At 38.1% G+C, this 20,614-nt stretch overlaps 2 protein-coding genes across 8 annotated transcripts in view; one reads left to right on the top strand and one right to left on the bottom strand.

Moving 5' to 3' along the window:
- Positions 1 to 3,714, bottom strand: part of FAM149B1 (family with sequence similarity 149 member B1) — a 77,480-nt gene extending 73,766 nt beyond the window's left edge. For 2 of the 6 annotated variants that reach the window (XM_032423741.1, XM_032423740.1), the window contains exon 1: positions 3,467 to 3,714. Coding sequence is in view for 3 of the 6 variants with exons in the window: in XM_032423737.1 (XP_032279628.1) it covers positions 3,467 to 3,513 (47 nt within the window). In the remaining 3 variants the exon portion in view is untranslated. The remainder of the gene's footprint in view (positions 1 to 3,466) is intronic. The other 4 variants (XM_032423737.1, XM_032423736.1, XM_032423738.1 and 1 more) reach the window with 3 other exon arrangements.
- A 54-nt stretch (positions 3,715 to 3,768) lies between these two features.
- The window catches only part of ECD (ecdysoneless cell cycle regulator), a 31,650-nt gene continuing 14,804 nt past the window's right edge, over positions 3,769 to 20,614 (top strand). The window contains exons 1-9 of one of the 2 annotated variants that reach the window (XM_032423734.1): positions 3,769 to 3,961; positions 5,170 to 5,387; positions 8,562 to 8,679; positions 11,976 to 12,063; positions 12,180 to 12,358; positions 13,604 to 13,796; positions 14,565 to 14,693; positions 16,496 to 16,624; positions 18,752 to 18,837. In XM_032423734.1, coding sequence (XP_032279625.1) covers positions 5,183 to 5,387; positions 8,562 to 8,679; positions 11,976 to 12,063; positions 12,180 to 12,358; positions 13,604 to 13,796; positions 14,565 to 14,693; positions 16,496 to 16,624; positions 18,752 to 18,837 — 1,127 coding nt within the window. In that variant the 5' untranslated portion in view covers positions 3,769 to 3,961; positions 5,170 to 5,182. The remainder of the gene's footprint in view (positions 3,962 to 5,169; positions 5,388 to 8,561; positions 8,680 to 11,975; positions 12,064 to 12,179; positions 12,359 to 13,603; positions 13,797 to 14,564; positions 14,694 to 16,495; positions 16,625 to 18,751; positions 18,838 to 20,614) is intronic. The other variant, XM_032423735.1, reaches the window with a different exon arrangement.

The raw sequence follows: 20,614 nt of genomic DNA, 5'->3' as shown, positions 1-20,614 counted from the left end.
AGTTTCACTGCAAATTTAAATTACAGTAAGTTATAACCACACACCTTTTAGAACAGCTAACACAAAATATGGTAATGCAAGCGACAATGTGTAGAAACCAGATGTCTCATACACTGCTGATGGAAATGTAAAAAAGTACAGCCACTCTGGAATAGTCTCACAGTTTCTTTTTTTTAAAGATTTTTTTTTAAAAAATTGATGAGAGAGAAAGAGAGCACAGGGAGGAACAGAGGGAGAGGGACAAGCAGGCTCTGCACTGAGCACAGAGCCCATCATGGAGTTGGATGCAGGGCTTGATCCCAAGACCCTGAAATCATGATCTGAGGTGAAACTTAACTGAGAACCAAGGAGCCCCAGTCTCATAGTTTCTAATAAAACGTGTACCAATGTCAGTTTCCTGGCTTTGACACTACACTAGTTACATAAGTTGTCATCATTGGGGGAAGGTGGGGGAAGGGTTTGTGGGATTCTATGTATGATTTTTGTAACAGTGAGTCTATAATTATTTCAAACTAAAAACTCAAAAAATTAATTTCATGTTTCTACTATTTTTTAACGTGACTACCTGAAAATTTAAAATTCCATATGTGGCTTTATTGTATTTCTGTTGGACAGAGCTGCTCTGAAAAGTTCAACATGTACATTAGAGTAAACTAAGGGATCAATTATCATATGTTCCAGTCTTAACCATCTATAGTAGACTTTCCTCCCCCACAAAATTCTGCAATAAAATAAGTTTAGGAAACATGATAAGCTAAACAAAGTACATAGGTTTCTTTATAAAAGGTCTCTTTAGGGTCTTTAATTTGCAAATGTATATTATAAATCTCTAATACTCTTACTTCATAGGCAAGGAAAGTGAAGCACAGAGAGATTAAGTAACCTGCTTAAGGTCATATGTCTACGAAGTGATGGAGCCAGGATTCAAATCCAAGTACTCTGGCTCTGAGGCTTCTCAGAGCAAATGAATAATTTGAGATTTTAGTGAATGGTACCATTTTTGTATATAAAGATAAAGCTAAGGGCCCAGTCAGCAGAGCTTGTACTTGAAATTATTTCTCAAATGTGGGGATGGATTTGTGCAGAGCTATTTGTACTTCTCTCATTCAATGATCCTACAACCAAAAGCTTGTCTCTGAGACAGTGGTAGTGAACAGAAATGTGGATTCCAGCTACAAAACAGAAACGTAAGACATTTTTTAGTCTGTCAAAGAAATCTAACTATGAAATGATGATTAGATAATACCAAAGAAATATTAAATTTGATCACAGCATTGTTTTTACATAAGAAAATACCTAGGGGTGCCTGGGTAGCTCAATTGGTTGGGCGTCCGTCTGTCTGCCTTTGGTTCAGGTTGTGATCCTGGGGTCCTGGGATCTAGCCCTGCATCAAGCGCTGCATCAGGCTCCCTGTTGGGCAGAGAGTCTGCTTCTTCCTCTCCTTCTGCCCCTCCCCCTGCTCGTGCTCTTTCTTTCTCTCAACAAATAAATAAAATCTAAAAAAAAGAAAATACCTATAATTTTTAGAGATGCATACTGAGGTATACAGGGGTGAAATAAGTGGGGTTTTGCTTTCTTATTTACAGATGATGGACAGAGAGGCTGAAAAAAAGATAAAGAAGATAGATGAAGCAAATATATCACAATTTTGATAATTGTTGAATGTGGGTGATAGGTGGTTCATTTTAGTATTCACTATACATGTATGTTTGAAATTTATCACTTGTTAAGTGTTAAGCTGTATGTTGAAAATCACTTTTTTTTTTCAAACTCTTTTCAATATCTATAATTTGGAACTATTAGAGAGAAAACTAAAGTTACTTCTTCAAAGCAAATTATCATTCTAACTCCTCAAGTAAAAATTGTTTTTATTTTACTGTCATTTAGATACATATAATCCTCATTATCTTCATTATTCGTATCATCCTGACTCCTCTAGAGAATCATCTTTGAAGAGACTTGTCTTTAGAGAGTATCAATCAAATCAACAATAGAGAACACGTAACGTACTATACTGGAGTAATTCTCACCCACTAAATGCCTACCAACAATTTTTTCCAGAAATGAGTTTTGTTTGTTTTTTTTTTACTCTCAGAATGGTCAGAATTAATTATAAAAGCAGACTTTTAGCTAAGTCCTGTTCCCTTTATTGGAAAATTACTTTCTTCTTTCTACTTCCTAAAAAGCTTATTATCTGAATTGCTCCTGTGTAGATATCCTATTACTTAGTAGATAATAAGCTTCTGAAAGACAAGGCAAGATCACAGATTTTCTTTGTATGGCTACCGTACCAAATAAAGCTGGGAAAGGACAGGAAACTACCAATTACTGAGCATCTACTATGTGTCAAGCCCTGTGCCCCCACTTTAGATATGCTTTTGGAGAAAGACCAATATTACAGAAATGAATGCTCAAATATTTAGTAATCTGTTGCAAAGTCACATGACCAGGAAAGAGCCTAGCCAGACACCCAGATTGACTGAAGATTCCATGCATGTTATTACCATGTATAGTTAATATTTAATTTTTTAATGTATGGTTGCTAAAATTACACAGCTCTACAGAGAAAAAAAGTTGGAATTTGAGGACAAAAAGCCCAAGCTCAAAACCTATTGGTTATATAATCTTAGGATGTGTAACCTTTCTAATATTTCATGTTCTGAAAAACTGAAAGATAATCATACCCATCTTACAGAGTTGTTGCAAGGATCAAGATGTGAAAGTTTTTTTGAAAGTATAAAGCATTAACAAATGTACAACATTATCATTACTTGCTAAATTACAACACCTCACCAGGGGTGGGAGGTGGGTTTTTAAGCTTAAACATTTGCTCTCTAGAGCAAAACTTATCCTTAAGGATTCTGATGTTTAACTGCAGAGATGGGGAAGCAGTTAGTGTAATGATTATGACCAACGCTTCGGGGTCAGACTGACACCAGGTTTGTGTGCTCCACCACTTTCTGCCTGTATAATCTTTGGCATACTACAATCTTAAATCTGGGATCTTTGTTTGTAGAATGTGCAAAATAATATTCCCTATTCTGTATCCTGATAGGATTAAGTGAGCTAATGCATGTAATCAGCTTTGCACGGTGCCTGGCACTAGACATATTCAACTTTTCTGTAGCACTCAGTCAACTATTGGTAACTTCTCGATTCGTCAGTGGCATGAGGCACTGAGGAAACTACAAATGCCATAGGAGACCCAGTCCCTGAGTACAGAAGTGCAGCCCAAGAGGGCCAAGTCCTAGGAAAGCACAAGTGACATGCCCTTAGCTGGAGATGGAGGCAGACCGGGCAGCGTCTGACAAGTCTGGGAGGAGAGAATTCCGAAGAAAATTCTCCTTCCCCCGCCCGGGAAAGGGAAAGGTGAGAAGCACTGGTTGGGAAGGGTTCCAACCAGGGCGCCCGCGGCCCGCCTCAGCCTCCCCCGGCCCGGGCTAGGATGGCTGAGCAGTACACTCACAGCTCCAAGCTTTGCGGCACCGCCTTCCGAGTGTATCTGGAGATCATCCTCCTCTTCCTCCTCTGTCGTGGAGGGGGCGGGCACGCCAGGGTGGGGGCCTCCGGGCCTGGCCCTCCCGCCGGCTCCCGCCCGGCCCCCTCCCGCCACCTTCCGGCCCCGTCACGCCCCGTCGCCTAGACTCCGGACCGCCACCACTCCCTGGGTCCCCACCCCTCCAGTCCTCCGTCCTCCTTGCTTCCTCGCGGGGGCGGAAGTGACGAACACACGGGGGCACCGCGTAATGCTCCCGCGGACGCGCAGCAGTGACGCCACCGGGGGTTCCGGGGCCGAGCGGGTCTTTCCGAGCTTACGCTGGCCGCAGGTGCTCGGGAGGCGTCTGGACTGACCTTGGGCCAGGCTTTGGCTGCTACTGGCAGCTCCCGACCGGCTCACGCGGTGGGAGGGGCGGTCGAGGAAAGGGGCCGCCGCGGAGACGCGTGGGGGAGGCCGAGAATCGTAAGCGGCATTGGCTTCCTTTTGTCGAATGGAGGGCGGAAGCTTAGTCTGAGTAAAGAGCACTAGACTCCAGCTCGGCTCTCTGCTGCGTGGTCGCTTCTCTTTCTGTGTGCCAGTTTTCTCACTTGTACAGCAAGGAGTTAGCCTGAGTGATTTCAAAGTCCCTTCCAGTTCTGACACTAAATTCTTCATAAAAATCTGTGCTTGGCATTATGAGGTGGGTGGATGGAATTATCTGTCCCTCTGGGTTAAGAAGCCAAACGATTTGGACAGACTGGATAGAAGATGCAGGTTCCTCTCGACCTCGTTTTATTAGCCCATGAGAAACCGAGTAAGAATAAAAATCGAATTGTGCCTTACAGTGGACCATCCAGTGCAGTGCCTCCCTTTTCCAAGCCTCATCTGGCAGCAATAGTAAGCTAGTACTTTTGTTTGTAAGGGAAACCCTTAGAAAATAGAGGTATTTACCTCCTCTTACATACCGGAGCTACCACCCCCACCCCGCTCCAGACCTGAAAAAGGGACAGTTTTAGGACAGCTCTAGGATTAAGAACCATGGGCAAATTATTTTGGTGTGAGATGATAGGCCATGTTTTGTGGTTTTGAATTCCCCTATGCCGTACAATAGTCATAAAAGATTTAAATTCTGCAGAGTGAGGGAGATTGCCCTAAAGAGTTTTAAATAATAATTTAAACTGGGGGAGAAATTTAGAAGTGAAAGAGTAACATTCTCATTCTACAGTTAAGGGGAAAGCCCCAAAAAGAGAAATTGAGGTGCTCTAAGTGACACAGCTAATTAGTGGCAGAACATAAGATGTTATTGCAGTGCTTCTCAAAGTGTGTTACACACACTAGTGCTAGTGTGAGGGCAAACTTTTTTTTAATTTATTTTTTTCAAACGTTTTTTATTTTATTCTTGCATACTGTTAGTTAATTTGGGAATGTGATACTTGATTTCCATTTACTGTATTATATCAAAAGTTCCTTTAATATAATTTCAAGTATGAAAAACATAATTTTAAGTATAAAAGCATCATTAAAAGAATATTAAATAGGTGTTACTACTCATACTTGATCAAGGCAAAAAATGGTAACACGTGGATAACTGAATTTTGGAAAACAATGGAATCATGTCGAATAGTTCAGAGAATTGGATTTTACTTCTACATTATTTTATGTGGTTTATATTGTTGAAACTTTAAATGTAGTTTTCAAAGAAGAATGGAGGAAAATATGAAGCTTGCTACAGTGGAAGACACTGTGGAGTATCACCTATTCCTGATACCAGATGAACCAAGGGACCCAGAAAAACACAAAGAGATTCTTCAAAAGTATATTGAGAGGATAATGACTCAGTTTGCACCTATGCTGGTCCCCTATATCTGGCAGAATCAGCCTTTCAATCTTAAATATAAACCTGGGAAAGGTAAGGCTCTTTTACTTACTTTGATGTGATACGACTTCTAATTCTGACAAGAGTGATCTATAATAGTCCATAGTTGATTCAGTGTTGTGAGGAGATTTATAACCTGAACTTTTTTGATTAGTGATGCTTGCCTATATTTGGCTAAGTCCTTAAACTTACCAAAAAAATTTTTTTTAATTCATTTGATGAAAGCTTTCTAATAGTAATTACCTTGAGAACTAACATATACTCAACATTATTAAACCATGGCTGTTCTTTGGAACTTTACTTTCCTGTGCTATAATGTATCTAAGTACTTTTACTAAACAGGTTCAGGCATCTGGCTTCCTTAACTGTAGCTCCCTTTAGTGGTTACTCTGTATTCCTCATTTCTGATCATGTGTTTAGTAGGCTGCCTTGTTTGACATAGTTTTGAAACTATGTGGCTCTGCCTGGCTTATAAAGAGAAATAATTGGGCCTATGGCCATTATTTGCTACTCAGAAGCATTTTGAGGTTGCTTCATGGCTTCTCTGTGTTGTTCGTGCTTGAGATCTGATTTTCTTATCATTTCATATAGCTTTAGTAAAATGAGGCACGAATAGGTGACCACAGCTCTTATTCATGCAGGGTCTTATTTCAGATCAGGAGTCTGGCATCTTTTGATACTGTCAATCTAGGTCTCAATGTAGTGTTCATCTGTTATTTTTTGGCTAGCAGTTGCCAAATGTGTTCCCTGGTGTTAATTTTATTGAACCCCTATTCACCGAAACACGTGATATTTATTGGCAAGAACACCGTCACATTAGCACAGCACATCCAAGACCAACTCCTTATCTTTTTCCTAGAAAATCGTTTTTACCCAATGTTTTCTTGTCTTGCTTAATGGCATTATTATCCACCTAGCTATTCAGCTTGTTAATAATTCAAAATTATACTCAGTTCCTCACTTGACCATGTTCAGTCAAGCACTAAATCCTAGTGTGGTTACTCCTAAAATACGACCCCTTCTCTACGTTTGTTGGCTACAATCTAGACGCTCCTCATCTCTTCATCTGGAAGACCACAGCAGCCACCTAACTAACCTCTCTGGTTACAGTATCTCCAGTCCCTCACACTGTTGCCAGTTACCTTTGTAAAACACGAATTTGATCGCGTCAGTCTTCTGCCTAACATCCCTCACCAGTTATCCATTGCTTCTGCATAAAGTTCAAATTGAAGTTTAATATATAAGGTAGATAAAAATAGATGCTCTAATTGGAGCTTCTCTAGTTGAAATTTGAGAGAGCTGGGGTGGGGAGAAGAGTTGGTTGGGCTGTTCTTCCTACTTTTTTGTTTTGTTTTGTTTTTTTGCCCTGGCAGCTCTTGAGACACTTCACAATGTGCTTGTTTGACCTTTAGTCTGTTAATGTGGTAGGTTACATTGATTGATTTTCATATGCATTACATTGCATTCCAGGAATAAATTCCACTTGGTCATGGTGTAAAATCTTTCAATGTGTTTAATTCAGTTTGCTAGTATTTTGTTGAGGATTTCTGCATCAGTATTCCAGGGATATTGGTCATAGTTTTCCTGTATTGTCTTTGTCTGGCTTTAGTATAAAGGTAATGCTGGCCTCATAAAATGGGTTTGGGAGTGTTCCCTCCTCTTCAGTTGTTTTTAAGAGTTTGAAGAGGATTGATGTTAATTCTTCTTTAAATGTTGGTAAATTCTCTAGTGAGCTTTTCTTTGTTGGGAAGTTTTTGATTACTGATTCAATGTCCTTTACTAGTAACCAGTCTGTTCAGATTCTCTATTTCTTCGTGATACAGTCTTGATAGGTTGTGTGTTTCTAAGACTGTACTCATTTCTTCGAAGTTATCCAGTTGGTTGGTGTACAATTGTTCATAGTGTTCTCTTATAGTCCTTTTTATTTCTGTAGTATAGGTTGTAATATCACCTTTCATTTCTGATTTTAGTTACTTGCGTCTCCTTTTTTTTTCTTACTAATATAAGATTTTGTCAATTTTGTAATGTTTCAACAAACCAAATCACTTTATTTTTTTCTATTTTTCTCTTCTCTGTTTCATTAATCTCTGTTCTAATCTTCATTATTTCCTTCCTTCTGCTAGCTTTGGGTTAGCTTTTCTTGTTCTCGTTCCTTAAGGTGTAAAGTTAGGTGGTTGATCTGAGATCTTTTATAACTATAAACTTCTTAGCACTGTTTTTAGTATGTTACGTGTTTGTTTTCATTTGTCTCAAGGTATTTTCTAATTTCCCTTGTAATTTCTTCTTTGACCCTTTGGGTTGTTTAGGAGTGTATTAAATTCTACATATTTTTGAATCCTGCATTTGTTTAAAAAAATTCTGCTCCATCGAAATTTAGCTTCCTGGGGCGCCTGGGTGGCTCAGTTGTTAAGTGTCTGCCTTGGGCTCAGGTCATGATCCCAGGGTCCTGGGATGGAGCCCCACGTTGGGCTCCCTGCTCAGCGGGAAGCCTGCTTCTCCCTCTCCCACTCCCCCTGCTTGTGTTCCCTCTCTCGCTGTGTGTCTCTCTGTCAAATAAATAAATAAAATCTTTAAAAAAATAAAAATAAAAAAAAATAAATTTAGCTTCCTGGGGCACCTGGGTGGCTCAGTCATTAAGTGTCTGCCTTTTGCTCAGGTCATGATCCCAGGGTCCTGGGATCGAGCCCCGCAGCATCAGGCTCCCTACTCAGCGGGAAGCCTGCTTCTCCCTGTCCCACTCCCCCAGCTTATATTCCCTCTCTTGCTGTCTCTCTCTGTCAAATAAATAAATAAAATCTTAAAAAATATATATTAAAGAAAATAAATTATATACCCGGAAGACTGTATTGTCTGCCATGCTTATATGCCTTTGCACATGCTATTCTCTTTTTCTGGACAACTTACTCCTGTCATTCCTCCAAGTGAGCATAGCTCAGTATGACATTATTTATGCTCACATCCCCCAGTGCATACGTCTGTTCATCATCTTGTTTTGAGATGGCGTGGTGGTCCATCTCCTGTTGTCTAGACCTTGGGTCCTCATAACTAGGCTTTTTATATCCTGTTCAGGATTGCAGCCCCAGCTCCCCGTATAGTACCTACAGCATGGTCAGTCAATGAATGTTTGTTTATTTGAATGATTGCTTGCATTTTTATGTGCCCTGACAAATTTATTTGGTTATATGATTGCTTTTCTCTTGTTTTTAGGAGATGTTCCTGCTCATATATTTGGCATGACAAAGTTTGGGGATAACATTGAAGATGAATGGTTTATTGTTTATGTAGTAAAGCAAATTACAAAGGAATTTCCAGAGATAGTAGCAAGGTATTAGTTATTTTAATAATCTAAAGGAATTCTTTTGTTGAGACTGACTACGTTTTTATCCATTTAGTAAATTTTTTTCGGTAGTCTGGTGGAGACTGTACAAATTTGAGACATAGATTTTGAAGGTGACTGCGTTTTCTTCCTTTTCTCTTGTGACTTCCTTTTCTTGAAAAATTAAAGTACATTGGAGAGCTTAACTTCCAAAATTTTTAAACAAAACCTGCCTATTTTAGTTTTTTTTAAAATAATTCTCATTATGAAAGACTAAATGCAGGGCGCCTGGGTGGCTCAGTCATTTCGGTTTCTGCCTTCAGCTCAGGCCGTGATCCCAGGGTCCTGGGATCAAGTTCCGCATCAGGCTCCCTGCTCAGCGTGGAGTCTGCTTCTCCCTCTGTCCCTCCCCCGACTCGTTTTCTCTCGCTCAAATAAATAAAATCTTAAAAAAAAAAAAAAAGAAAGGCTAAATACAGATGGTAAAAAAAAATCTAAACAATACCAAAGAGTGTACTACTGTTTAAAAAAACTGTAGTAAAAAATCCCATTTGTATGTACATATATATATTTTACAGATTTCTTTACTATGTATTCCTCTATTATACTTTAATTATATTTTTTGAGAAATACAGAAAATGTTAACAAAAAATCAGGGAACAGTTGTATTGAAAGCAAAGTAGGTAACACTGCATTCTAAATCTATTTAAAATGGGAACTGATAGTTCTCTGTAATTACCAAGTTGTGTCAGCAGAGGGCGTTTCACCCATTTGCCATATGTTCTCCTAGTTTTCCTATCAGTCCCCAAATTCTAATCTATCCCCGCAACCTCTTCCCCAGCAGAACAAAAAGAAAAACAACTCTGAATATTATTATATTAAAATTTCAAACATGAAAGTAGAGAGAATAAACTCATATGTACTTAACACCCAGCTTCAACAATTTTCAATTCATGGACATTCTTACTTTATCTATACCTTTCCCCTACTCCCCCATTACATAGCAAGATTATTTTAAAGCAAATCACAAACAACATGCCATTTGATCTTTAAATACTTTAAGATGTAAATATAAGAGATAACTCTTATTTTAAACACTACTGTTACCACACCTAAAAATAATTAGCAATCATTTCTTAAATAATAGCATTTTAAGTGAACAAACACAAAGATATCCATTTCTGTCTTTACAAGGATAATAGGGAGAGGGCAGTGCCTTTTGTATATGGATTTTTATCTTCATTTTATTTTATTTTTTTAAGATTTTATTTATTTGAGAGAGAGATATACACACACAGAGCATGAGCAAGGGGAGGAGCAGAGGGAGAAGCAGACTCCCCACTGAGCAGGGAGCCTGACATGGGGCTCCATCTTGGGACTCCAGGATCATGATCTGAGCTGAAAGCAGCTGCCCCAGATTCTGATCTTTATATAATGATGGCTCATACCTACACCAGGCCTATAAAGCTCTTTAAATAATAGGCATCTACTGTCTTATCAGTTTTTTAAACAAATTAGAAAAAGAAAGAACTTCCTCTATGTCTCTAACAGATTAATCTTCCTAAGGTAGGGCTCTAACCATTTTTCTACCCTGCTTTGAAACCTTTCATTCCTTTTGTGTATAAAACTATGCTCATTCTCATTGAGTCTGCTAACATTAAAAAAATTTTTTTTAATATTTTATTTATTTATTTGAGAGAGAGAGAGCACAAGCAGGGGGAGAGGCAGAGGGAGAGAGAAAGGGAGAAGCAGACTCTCCACTGAGCAGGGAGCCTGATGCAGGACTCAATCCCAGGCCGCTGGGATCGTGATCTGAGCTGAAGACATACGCTTAACTGACTGAGCCACCCAGGTGACCTGACTGCTAACATTTAAAGCTCTTCACAAAATGATATAACTGTGGGTTTTTTTTTTTTTTTAAGATTTATTTATTTATTTTAGAGAGAGAGCGCAGAAGCAGCAGGGGCAGAGGGAAAGAGAGAGAGAATCTCAAGCAGACTCCATGCTTATCGAGGACCCCAACCCAGGGCTCAGTCTCACAACCCTGAGATCACTACCTGAGCCAAAACCAAGAGTCAGGCACTCAACCAACTGCTCCACCCAAGCGCCCCATAACTCTGCTTTTCTAGTCTTGTTATTTACTAATTGTCATTCTCCAAATATCCACCTTAAATATCCACCTCCATGATTTTGCTTATACTCTTCCCTCTCCCAAGAACATCTCTCCTTTTCTCCTTATATCCACCCATTAAAAGCGAAAAAATCTTTTTTCCGTTTTGTGTGTGTGACAAGAGGAGAAAATAAGAATTTATATTCCTATTAGCTAGATTATGCATAAGGAACTTCTAGAAGGATAAGCAAGAAATAACAATGGTTGGAGGGTAGGAAAGGGACATATAGGGACAAAAGTAGGAAGGAAACTTTTTCATTATGTAACTTTTTATGTATTTTTTTAAAGTATAATCATGTGACTGCCTTACCTACTCAAAAATTTAAATTTAGGGGCACCTGGATGGCTCAGTTGGTTAAGCAGCCAGCTCTTGATTTCAGCTCAGTTCGTGATCTCAGCGTCCCGGGATCAAGCCCCACATCAGGCTCTGTGCTCAGTGGGGAGCCTACTTCAGGATTCTCTCTCCCTCTGCCCCCCCCCGCACATATGCTCTCTCACTCACTCTCTCTCTCTCTAAAATAAATAAATAATTAAAAAGTTAAAATCTTTAAAAAAATTTAAATTTTGGGACACATGGGTGGCTCAATCGGTTAAGCGTCTGCCTTCAGCTCGGGTCATGATCCCAGGTTCCTGGGATCGAGTCCCACATCGGGCTCCTTGCTCAGCGGGGAGCCTGCTTCTCCCTCTGCCTGCCACTCCCTCTGCTTGTACTCTCTCTTGCTCTTTCTCTAGCAAACAAAATCTTTTTTAAAAACATTTTAAATTTAAAAAATGTGATAGAAATGAGACAAAAACAAAATTATCTCTCAAGGTCCAAGTAACTTCCATAAATGCTTTCCGAATCTCAGCGCTAGGTGATTTTTTTCTTCTTTTGACACTCTATTGTATATTTTTCATATTTTTGTCTGGTGTTATTTATTTATGTACTTATTTTTTCTCCTTATCATCTCCTCCAAATCCTCCTTCAATTTTAAAATCTTCTTCAGTACTTCATGGTGTCTTATTATAATAATCTATACATAGCATGTATTCAGATATTTACTAAAATGAAAGAAAAAATATTAGAATAAATGTGTTTTGATTAGTAGCATATATATGCTTTTTCAATGCATAATTAGAATTTCTTCTGCATTAGGATTGAAGACAATGATGGTGAATTCTTGTTAATAGAAGCTGCTGAGTTTCTCCCTAAATGGTTGGATCCTGATAATAGTGCCAATAGGGTAAGTATACCCAAATTTGGAAAATTTACAGAGATGAAATCATGTTGTAACATTTTTCATATGTACCTAGAGTTTGTCAGTGCCCAGAATGAAAATTAAAATGTATCATTTTGCAGGTGTTTTTCCACCGTGGAGAATTATGCATTATTCCTGCACCAAGGAAATCTGGAGCAGTGTCCTGGTTACCCACCACACCCCCAACAATCCCGCAAGCATTGAATGTAATCTCAACACACCCAGAAGAAATTTTGGCTTCAGAATCTATACGAGCTGCTGTGAATAGGCGCATCAGAGGGTAAGAAAAATATTTTCATTGCTAGTGAAGGAGCCTTTTTATTTAGTGCAGCTCAAGTCTCTTAAATGTAGAATTTCTTCCACCTAGATTAATGCTCATTTTCATTCTGTCTTCCTCCTTCATGAAAGTGGCTAACAAATTAAATTTACATGTTTTAAAATTAAGGCACAGGGGCGCCTGGGTGGCTCAGTTGTTAAGCATCTGCCTTCGGCTTGGATCATGATCCCAGGGTCCTGGGATCGAGCCCCGCATCAGGCTCCCTGCTCAGCGGGAAGCCTGCTTCTCCCTCTCCCACTCTCCCTGCTTGTGTTCCTGCTCTCACTCTCTCTCTCTCTCTGTCAAATAAGTAAATAAAATCTATAAATAAATAAATAAAATTAAGCCACAGATATATCTTTAAATTCCCATTCATAGGTGTTAATATTCCACTCCCAATATTTTTGCATTTATTTACTTAGATACTGTGGCTAAGTATTATCTATATCTATAGATAAAAATTTTGAGACCAATAGGAATGAAAACCTAAGGGAGCATTATGTACTCTGTGGTTCTGGGGTTCTGGATGGGATTCTTTGACCTATGTGGAACACTTTAGGTTCTATTCAGAAGAGCCTTCACCTAATAACATATTAGTTTGGCCTTTTGAATTTGAGTACCTATTCTATGTTTAGCACCGTTCAAGTTTTAACAATATAAAATCTCTTTTAACTTTGTTCAATATGCTTTGTATCATTGTTTTAGAAGAATGAACTGTGATTTTATCCTTGTTCCAAAGAATAGTAGGGTTTTCGTTTTGTCTTTATTAAACTACCTTTTTTTTTTTTAAGATTTTAGTTATTTATTTCAGACAGAGAGAGAGAGAGCACGAGTGGGGAAGTGGGGAAGGGCGGAGGGAGAGGGAGAGCAGACTCCCCACTGAGCAGGGAGCCCAATGCGGAGCTCCATCCCAGGACCCTCAGATCATGACCTGAGCCAAAAGCAGATGCTTAACCCACTGAGCCACCCAGGCGCCCCTGTTGAACTACCTTAATTCCTTTTCTTTATTTTCCATTTTTTCCTACTTTTGCTCTTTCCCTCTCTTCTTTTCTGCAGTTTTTAGCGTATTTGGTAGCTTTATCTTCACCTTCCTTGTCATTCTACATCTTACTCTTGACGAACCAAGACAATATAAGAGGAAGTAAATGGTAGAAGAATTCTAGATGTTTACATATCATAAAATAAAAATAATTATGTGACCTGTCACAGATACCCAGAAAAAACTCAAGCCTCCCTTCATCGTGCACGCTGCTTCCTTCCAGCTGGCATTGTAGCGGTGTTAAAGCAGCACCCCAGATTGGTGGCTGCGGGAGTCCAGGCGTTTTACCTGCGGGACCCCACTGAACTGCGAGCCTGCCGTGTTTTCAAGACTTTCTTGCCTGAAACACGAATAATGACATCGGTAAGATAGCTCTCTTGGTCATTTAGTTTCTGTCACTGGAAAGAGAGTTGAACATCATTGTGTGCTAGAAAAAACTGGAAATATTCTGTTTCCTCATGGCAAGTTAATATACTTTTTTTTCTTTTTTCTTTTCTCCCATCCGTGGAGGAAGATTTCAAGAGACTTCACTTCCTATTTTATATCTAAACGTTTCTTAGATATTTTCTGACCATATTTTTCCTATTTTATTTTCTTCTTGAGAATAAAACATTTCAGGGCACCTGGGTGGCTCAGTCGTTAAGCATCTGCCTTCAGCTCAGGTCAGGACCCCAGGGTCCTGGGATCGAGCCCTGCATCGGGCTCCCTGCTCAGCGGGAAGCCTGCTTCTCCCTCTCCCACTCCCCCTGCTTGTGTTCCCTCTCTCTCTGTGTCTCTCTCTGTCAAATAAATAAATAAAATCTTTAAAAAAAAAAAAAGAATAAAACATTTCATTTCTTCCAGAGACTTAAGAATTATTCTTTATCTTCTACCCACCCAAATTGCCATATAATGTAACTAATGAGAAGAATTCCATTAGTGATAACTAAAACATAGACAGTGAGGTCAATTTTGTGGTATGTGAATTATGTCTCAATAAAGCTGTTATTAAAAAATGTTGGCAGTGAATAGGTTGGATCTTCCTTGCATTTCATATGAATATGAAGCTCATAAATGAAATTATGAACTGTAAAATGATAGTCAAATTTTTACTTTCAGGAAAACTAATGTATTTTGTGTTCCAATGTCCAGGTGACTTTTACTAAATGTCTATACGCACAGTTGGTACAACAAAGATTTGTGCCAGACCGGCGGAGTGGATACAAGATGCCTCCTCCATCTCATCCTCAATATCGAGCCCATGAATTGGGCATGAAGTTGGTAATGAACCATAAAATTTTATATTCTTCCTTTAGGTAAAAGGGCTCTTAATGGAATAATGATACAGCATAGAAAGTCTAGAAAAATACCTTACTTATGTGAGAATGTAGTAAAATATGGCATCTCAAACAAGAAGGAAAAATGGGTTATTCAGTTGATGATAATAGAAAAACTGTGAAGCTGTCTAAAAAATTAAAGTTGATTCCCTCACACCTATCCCAAAATAAATTCCAGGTGGACCAAATATTTAAAAGAGAACATTGAAACCATAAAATCTGGAAGAAAACACAGGAGAATTTTTGATAATTTGCGTAGGAAAGGCCTTTCTGAGCAGGACTTGAAACCAGAGCTATAAAAAAAAAGACTGATAAATTTGATTATTAAAGATTATGCATTTCTGGGGCACCTGGGTGGCTCAGTCAGTTAAGCGTCCGACTCTTGATTTAAACTCAGGTCATGATCTCAGGATTGCTTAAGATTCTCTCTCTTCCTCTCCCTCTGCTCCTCCCTCCCCCTTCTAAAAAAAAAAAAAAATTAAGCATTTCTGTGTGGGAAAGAAAAACCCCATAACTAAAGTCAAAAGATAGTAAACCTGAAGAAAGTATTATATTTGCAATTTAAATTAAAAAGAGCTAATTTCTTTAATATATAATAGAGTTCCTACAAGTGAATATGAAAAAAAATACTAATTAATAAAAAATGTTGAGAAACTATGAACAGACAGTCCACAGGAAAGGAAATACAAATGATTTTTAATCTAAACATAAGAAAAATGTTGGCCCTTGCTCATAATAGAAGTAATGCAACTTAAAGCTATAAAACAGTGTTTTCTACCATTTGGCAAATATCAAAAAGTTTGATAATATATATTGGATTGATGAAAATATATATAGAGAGAGATACTTTCAAACATCATTGATGGGAATATAAGTTGATTCAATCTCTTATAACAATTTGTCATTATCCATCAATATATAAATGCACAAACCCTTCTGCTCATTTTCACTTCTAGATATTTATCCTCCATATATTTTACATGTGGACAAAGATGTATGAGGATACTCATGACAGCATTATTTGTAGTAGCAAAAGATTGGAAACTGCCTAAATGCCTATTAGTAGAGAAATAGATAAATTACGGTCTACCTATGCCGTGAAATGGATAAATTTTTATGATCATATAAAATGATCTCCAACACATGTAACTTGGTGAAAAAGCAAGGTTTAGAACAGTGTATATGTTGCCATTTAATGACGAAAGGGATCCAGTAGGACATACACAGACCACACATCTGCTTGAGTGCATACATTACTTCTGAAAGGATATGCAAAAATTGGTAACAGTAGTTTTCTCTAGAGTGATCAGGAAAGCTCCCTGTCTGACTTATTTTGCTATGCTCATTCATTATATTTTTAGTCAGAAGACACTTAAAATAGAGTGATTCCCTCCCTTCCCTTTCCTATGTCTAAGGCCATGCTGAATTCATTTATAATTTCTGTTAGACAAGAAACCTTTTACAAGCCTTTTTTTAAGCAAACAAGAAATAAGTTTAAATTTCTGGTTTTGTAATCAGCAAGAAAAGAAATCTCCTTGAAGAGAACAAAAATCTTTGTTTTGTATTATTTGCTTTCCCTTTATAATTTTTAGTAATCTATGGAAATGGAAAAACTTAGAAATAGATTTTTATAAAATTCAGTGTTATAAATGTCCATATGTCCATATGTCCAGTCACCTAAGTCTTAAGTGTGGCTAAATGGAAAGAAAGTAACTTAATAATGAAAATTCTATCTATTCCATCTAGGCTCATGGATTTGAGATCTTATGCTCCAAATGTAGCCCACATTTTTCTGACTCTGGGAAATCCTTCATGACTACCTCACCACTTTGGGCTGGCTTCCTTGAAAGTCTGAAAAAGAATGATTACTTTAAGGTAGGACTTGCAATGCAATTGTAAAACTGTACAATCCAGGGAAAATCAAGCTAGTGAATTAGAGTCCTATGGTCCATATTTAATGTGTAACATTATTATAGAGGCTAGAGTTAAAAGGGACCATTCTAATTCAGTGTTAATGAGGGGGTAACTATGAACTGTTTCCAGTATTTTAGAAAAATTACTAATACTTGTATAGAACGCTGAAAGTTATCATGTATCAGAAGAACAACTGGGGCAAGTCATAAGGCAAACATGAAGACACCAAATAGAAAAACGAACAAAGAGGGGCGCCTAGGTGGCTCAGTCATTAAGCGTCTGCCTTTGGCTCAGGTCATGATCCCGGGGTCCTGGGATCACGCCCCGCATCGGGCTGCCTGCTCAGTGGGAAGTCTGCTTCTCCCTCTCCCACTTCCCCTGCTTGTGTTCCCTCTGTGTGTCTCTCTCTGTCAAATAAATAAATAAAATATTAAAAAAAAAAAAAAAAGACATGGATTTAAAAAATTACAAAAAGACAACTAACAAATTTTTCTTAAAATATTCACTCTCACAAGTAGTAAGGATATACATAGGAACACAATAATACTTTTTCATATATGTGAAAAAGGATCTGTATGATATTTAGTGCTATTGAATATGTAGTGAAGTTAATATTCCTATACATTGCCATAACATTGCATATTGTTAGAACTTTAACTGGAAAATAATTTGCTAATGTGTTCCAGGAGCTATAGAAAGGTTCAAACTGAGAACCTTCACTTTGAATAATCTATTTTAAGGAAACATCCAAGAAGTAGAAAAGTCCATTAGGAATATGATGATATAGGAACAGACATTTCTCCAAAGAAGACATACAGATGGCCAACAGATACGTGAAAAGATGCTCAACATTATTAATCTTCAGAGAAATGCAAATCAAAATCACAATGTGTGCAAAACAGAATCACAAACATCTGTCAGAATGGCTAAAATCTAAAACACAAGAAACAACAAGTGTTGGTGAGGATGTGGAGAGGAAGGAACCCTTCCTTGTGCACTATTGGTGGGAACGCAAACTGGTGCAGACACTGTGAAAAACAGTGCGGATGTTTCTCAAAAAATTTAAAAATAGACTTATCATATGATCCAGTAATTCCACTACTGGGTATTTACCCAAAGAAAATGAAAACACTAATTCAAAGGGATACATGCATTCCCATGTTTATTGCAGCATTATTTATAGCCAAGGGAAGCAACCCAAATATCCTATCAATAGATGGATAGGTAAAGAAGATGTGATATTACTCAGCCATAAAAAAGAATGAAATCTTGCCATTTACAACAACATGGATGGATCTAGAGTGTAAAATGCTAAATGAAACAAGTCAGAGAAAGACAAATACCCTATGATTTCACTCATGTGGAATTCAACAAACAAACCAAATGAACAAAGGAAAAAGACAAAAAATGGACTCTTAGCTATAGAGAAAAAGTGATGGTTACCAGAGGGGAGGTGGGGGAATGGGTGAAATAGGTGAAGGGGATTAAGAGTACACTTATTGTGATGAGCACTGGGTAATGTATAGAATTGTTGAAACACTATATTGTATCCCTGAAACTAATATAACACTGTAGTCTAACTATACTGGAATTAAAATTTTTTAAAATATGATGATATAAAGACTGTAGCAATATGGCAAAGTGCTTATGATATTATAGTCTATTTTTGATAGAATATAAAATATTAAGTATGAATGCCAAAATAAACATACATGTGAAAATCAGAAATGGTAGTTAAAGTGGGATTATGCTATTTTTTGTTTCTATTTGTACTTTGTTTTATAAATTACTAATCAGTTATTTTTTAACAACTAATTAAATATTAGAAAATGGCAGAAAATCATCCAAATTGGAAAGAGGTCCTTAAAGGTGAAAAGGATTAGGTACTACTACATATAGCCTAGTCCCCTTATTTGGAGAAACTAGAGCCCAAAAAGGTACATTAATGACAAAACAGGGATTGGACTCAAGCCTCATGATTCCTGAATAATGTATCACATACTGCCTCCCTGAAAATTGCTGGTGAGCAGGTTATTTTAATGATACCATGTAAATAATGTTCTGATAGGCCTTTTTTTTTTTTTTAAGGGACTGATAGAAGGTTCTGCTCAGTACCAGGCAAGGCTAGAAATGGCAAAGAACTACTTCCAACTCTCAGTTAATCGACCAGAAAGGTGAGTTTATCACTACTTAACCGTGGCAGCAGAGTGGTAACCTGCCAGAAATTAAGGAGTTCCTTACTCTTGAGATAGTTGCAGGAGTTGGAATTGCCATATTTAAAGAGTTAATGGCAAGGATCATGACTGTTGAAGGTGCTGAGGGTGGGGGAGAGGGGGTTTTGCTACAGAAGATCACTGCGTCTGGCATCATCATCATCATCTAATGGCTAACATTGGTAATTATAAAGTGTAGGCCACTTTAATTTGTCAAATCTCTCTTGCAGTCCTATGAAATAAGTATGATTATTACTGTTCCCTAATTACAGCAGAGAAGCTGAGGCCCCGAGAGATTAAGTAGTTTGCCAAAGGTCACACAGCTAGTAAGTGACAGATACAGGATTTGAACTCAGGCAGTCTGATATTGAGCAAATGCTTAATTCCTACAGGAGCCCTTGGCTGTGTCTAGCTACTTTTAGGTGGGTCTGAAACACAGAATAAAGCAGACATTGATCTTTTAAATCAAATCTCATTCTGAGCTGCCATATATTTCCTGGGGGAAGAAAGAAATGAGCACAAGGTTGGAAGGAAATGGCACCCCTTTAAAATGTAATAAAATGGAGGTCTCGTAATGGTGGAGTAACGTATCCAGCTAACCCCCTGCCATTGTAATTGTAAACTCTGGACAGAATATAAGAAACAATTATTTGAAGACATAGTAGAACAAAAAAATAAGGCAAAAACTGAAGGAAATAGGACCCTTAAAAGAAGATCAGAATAGATGTGGACCACATTATCTGAGTTGTCCCTTGAGGTCACTTCCTAGTCAGTGCAGCACCAAGGAAAAAATAGAGCTCTAGCCGAAAGCCTCAGTCTTACTGAGCTCAGGAATCAAAGGTCAGAATTTGAGTATTGGAAAAAATTCAATTTATGTTTGCAAAATTGAATTTGAGATACTCAAAGCTGTTAAATAATATGAAAGAATAGCTTTGTATATATTATGGTTAAAAGGTCCCAAGTTGTGTTTCTCATTTTGTTGTTGGGTTTTGTTTTTTTTTTTCAAATAAAACTTTCTGGTTTTGAAGTCCAGTCATTCTGCTTGCATGGCAAACATCACTTCTTTATGTGATAGAATGTTCTTTGAGGACTGGTGAAGCAAAGTTGATGCTGAGAGAACTCTTAACATCAGTTGTCCGTGAGATAATAATGACTTTACAGCAGTCCTTACTCTCAGAGGTGTCTGCGTGTGCCTTTGTCCCACTCCCATCAGTTTTATGGCAATAATTGGTGGCAAGAGGATTCCTTCTTAGGGTATCATTTCAGAAAGCTTGGGAGAGTCAGGAGAGTAAAAGAGGTGGCCCTCATGGTTAGGAGAATCTCCCCCAGATGATTCCCATCTGCTTCAAAGGGCCACTCTGCTTGTAGAGAAGTGTTACCTTACAGACTTGGGTTAAAGAGATGTTAAGAAATTAGACTCGTGTGTAGGAAAGTTAGGGCTCCTTGCACAAAACAAGATAGACTGGTGGTTCGGTAGTTCTTTTTAAATAATGAAGTTCGTGGGCTGCCTGGGTGGTTCAGTTGGTTAAATGTCTGCCTTCAGCTCAGGTCAGGATTTCGGGGTCCTGGGATCGAGCCCCATGTCGGGCTCCCTGCTCGGTGGGGAGCCTGCTTCCCCCTGAGCTCATGCTGTCTCTCACTCACTCTCTCTCTCTCTCTCTCAAATCTTAAAATAAGTTCGTTGTTGTTACAAAATAACATTCACTCATTATAGCAAATACAGAAAGATGTAATAAGG

The sequence above is a fragment of the Phoca vitulina genome, unplaced genomic scaffold (genome assembly GCF_004348235.1).
Source record: "Phoca vitulina isolate PV1807 unplaced genomic scaffold, GSC_HSeal_1.0 scaffold29, whole genome shotgun sequence".
NCBI classification, from domain to species: domain Eukaryota; kingdom Metazoa; phylum Chordata; class Mammalia; order Carnivora; family Phocidae; genus Phoca; species Phoca vitulina.
Note: the sequence above shows the minus strand (reverse complement) of the source record. Positions and strands in the feature narration are given on the sequence as shown.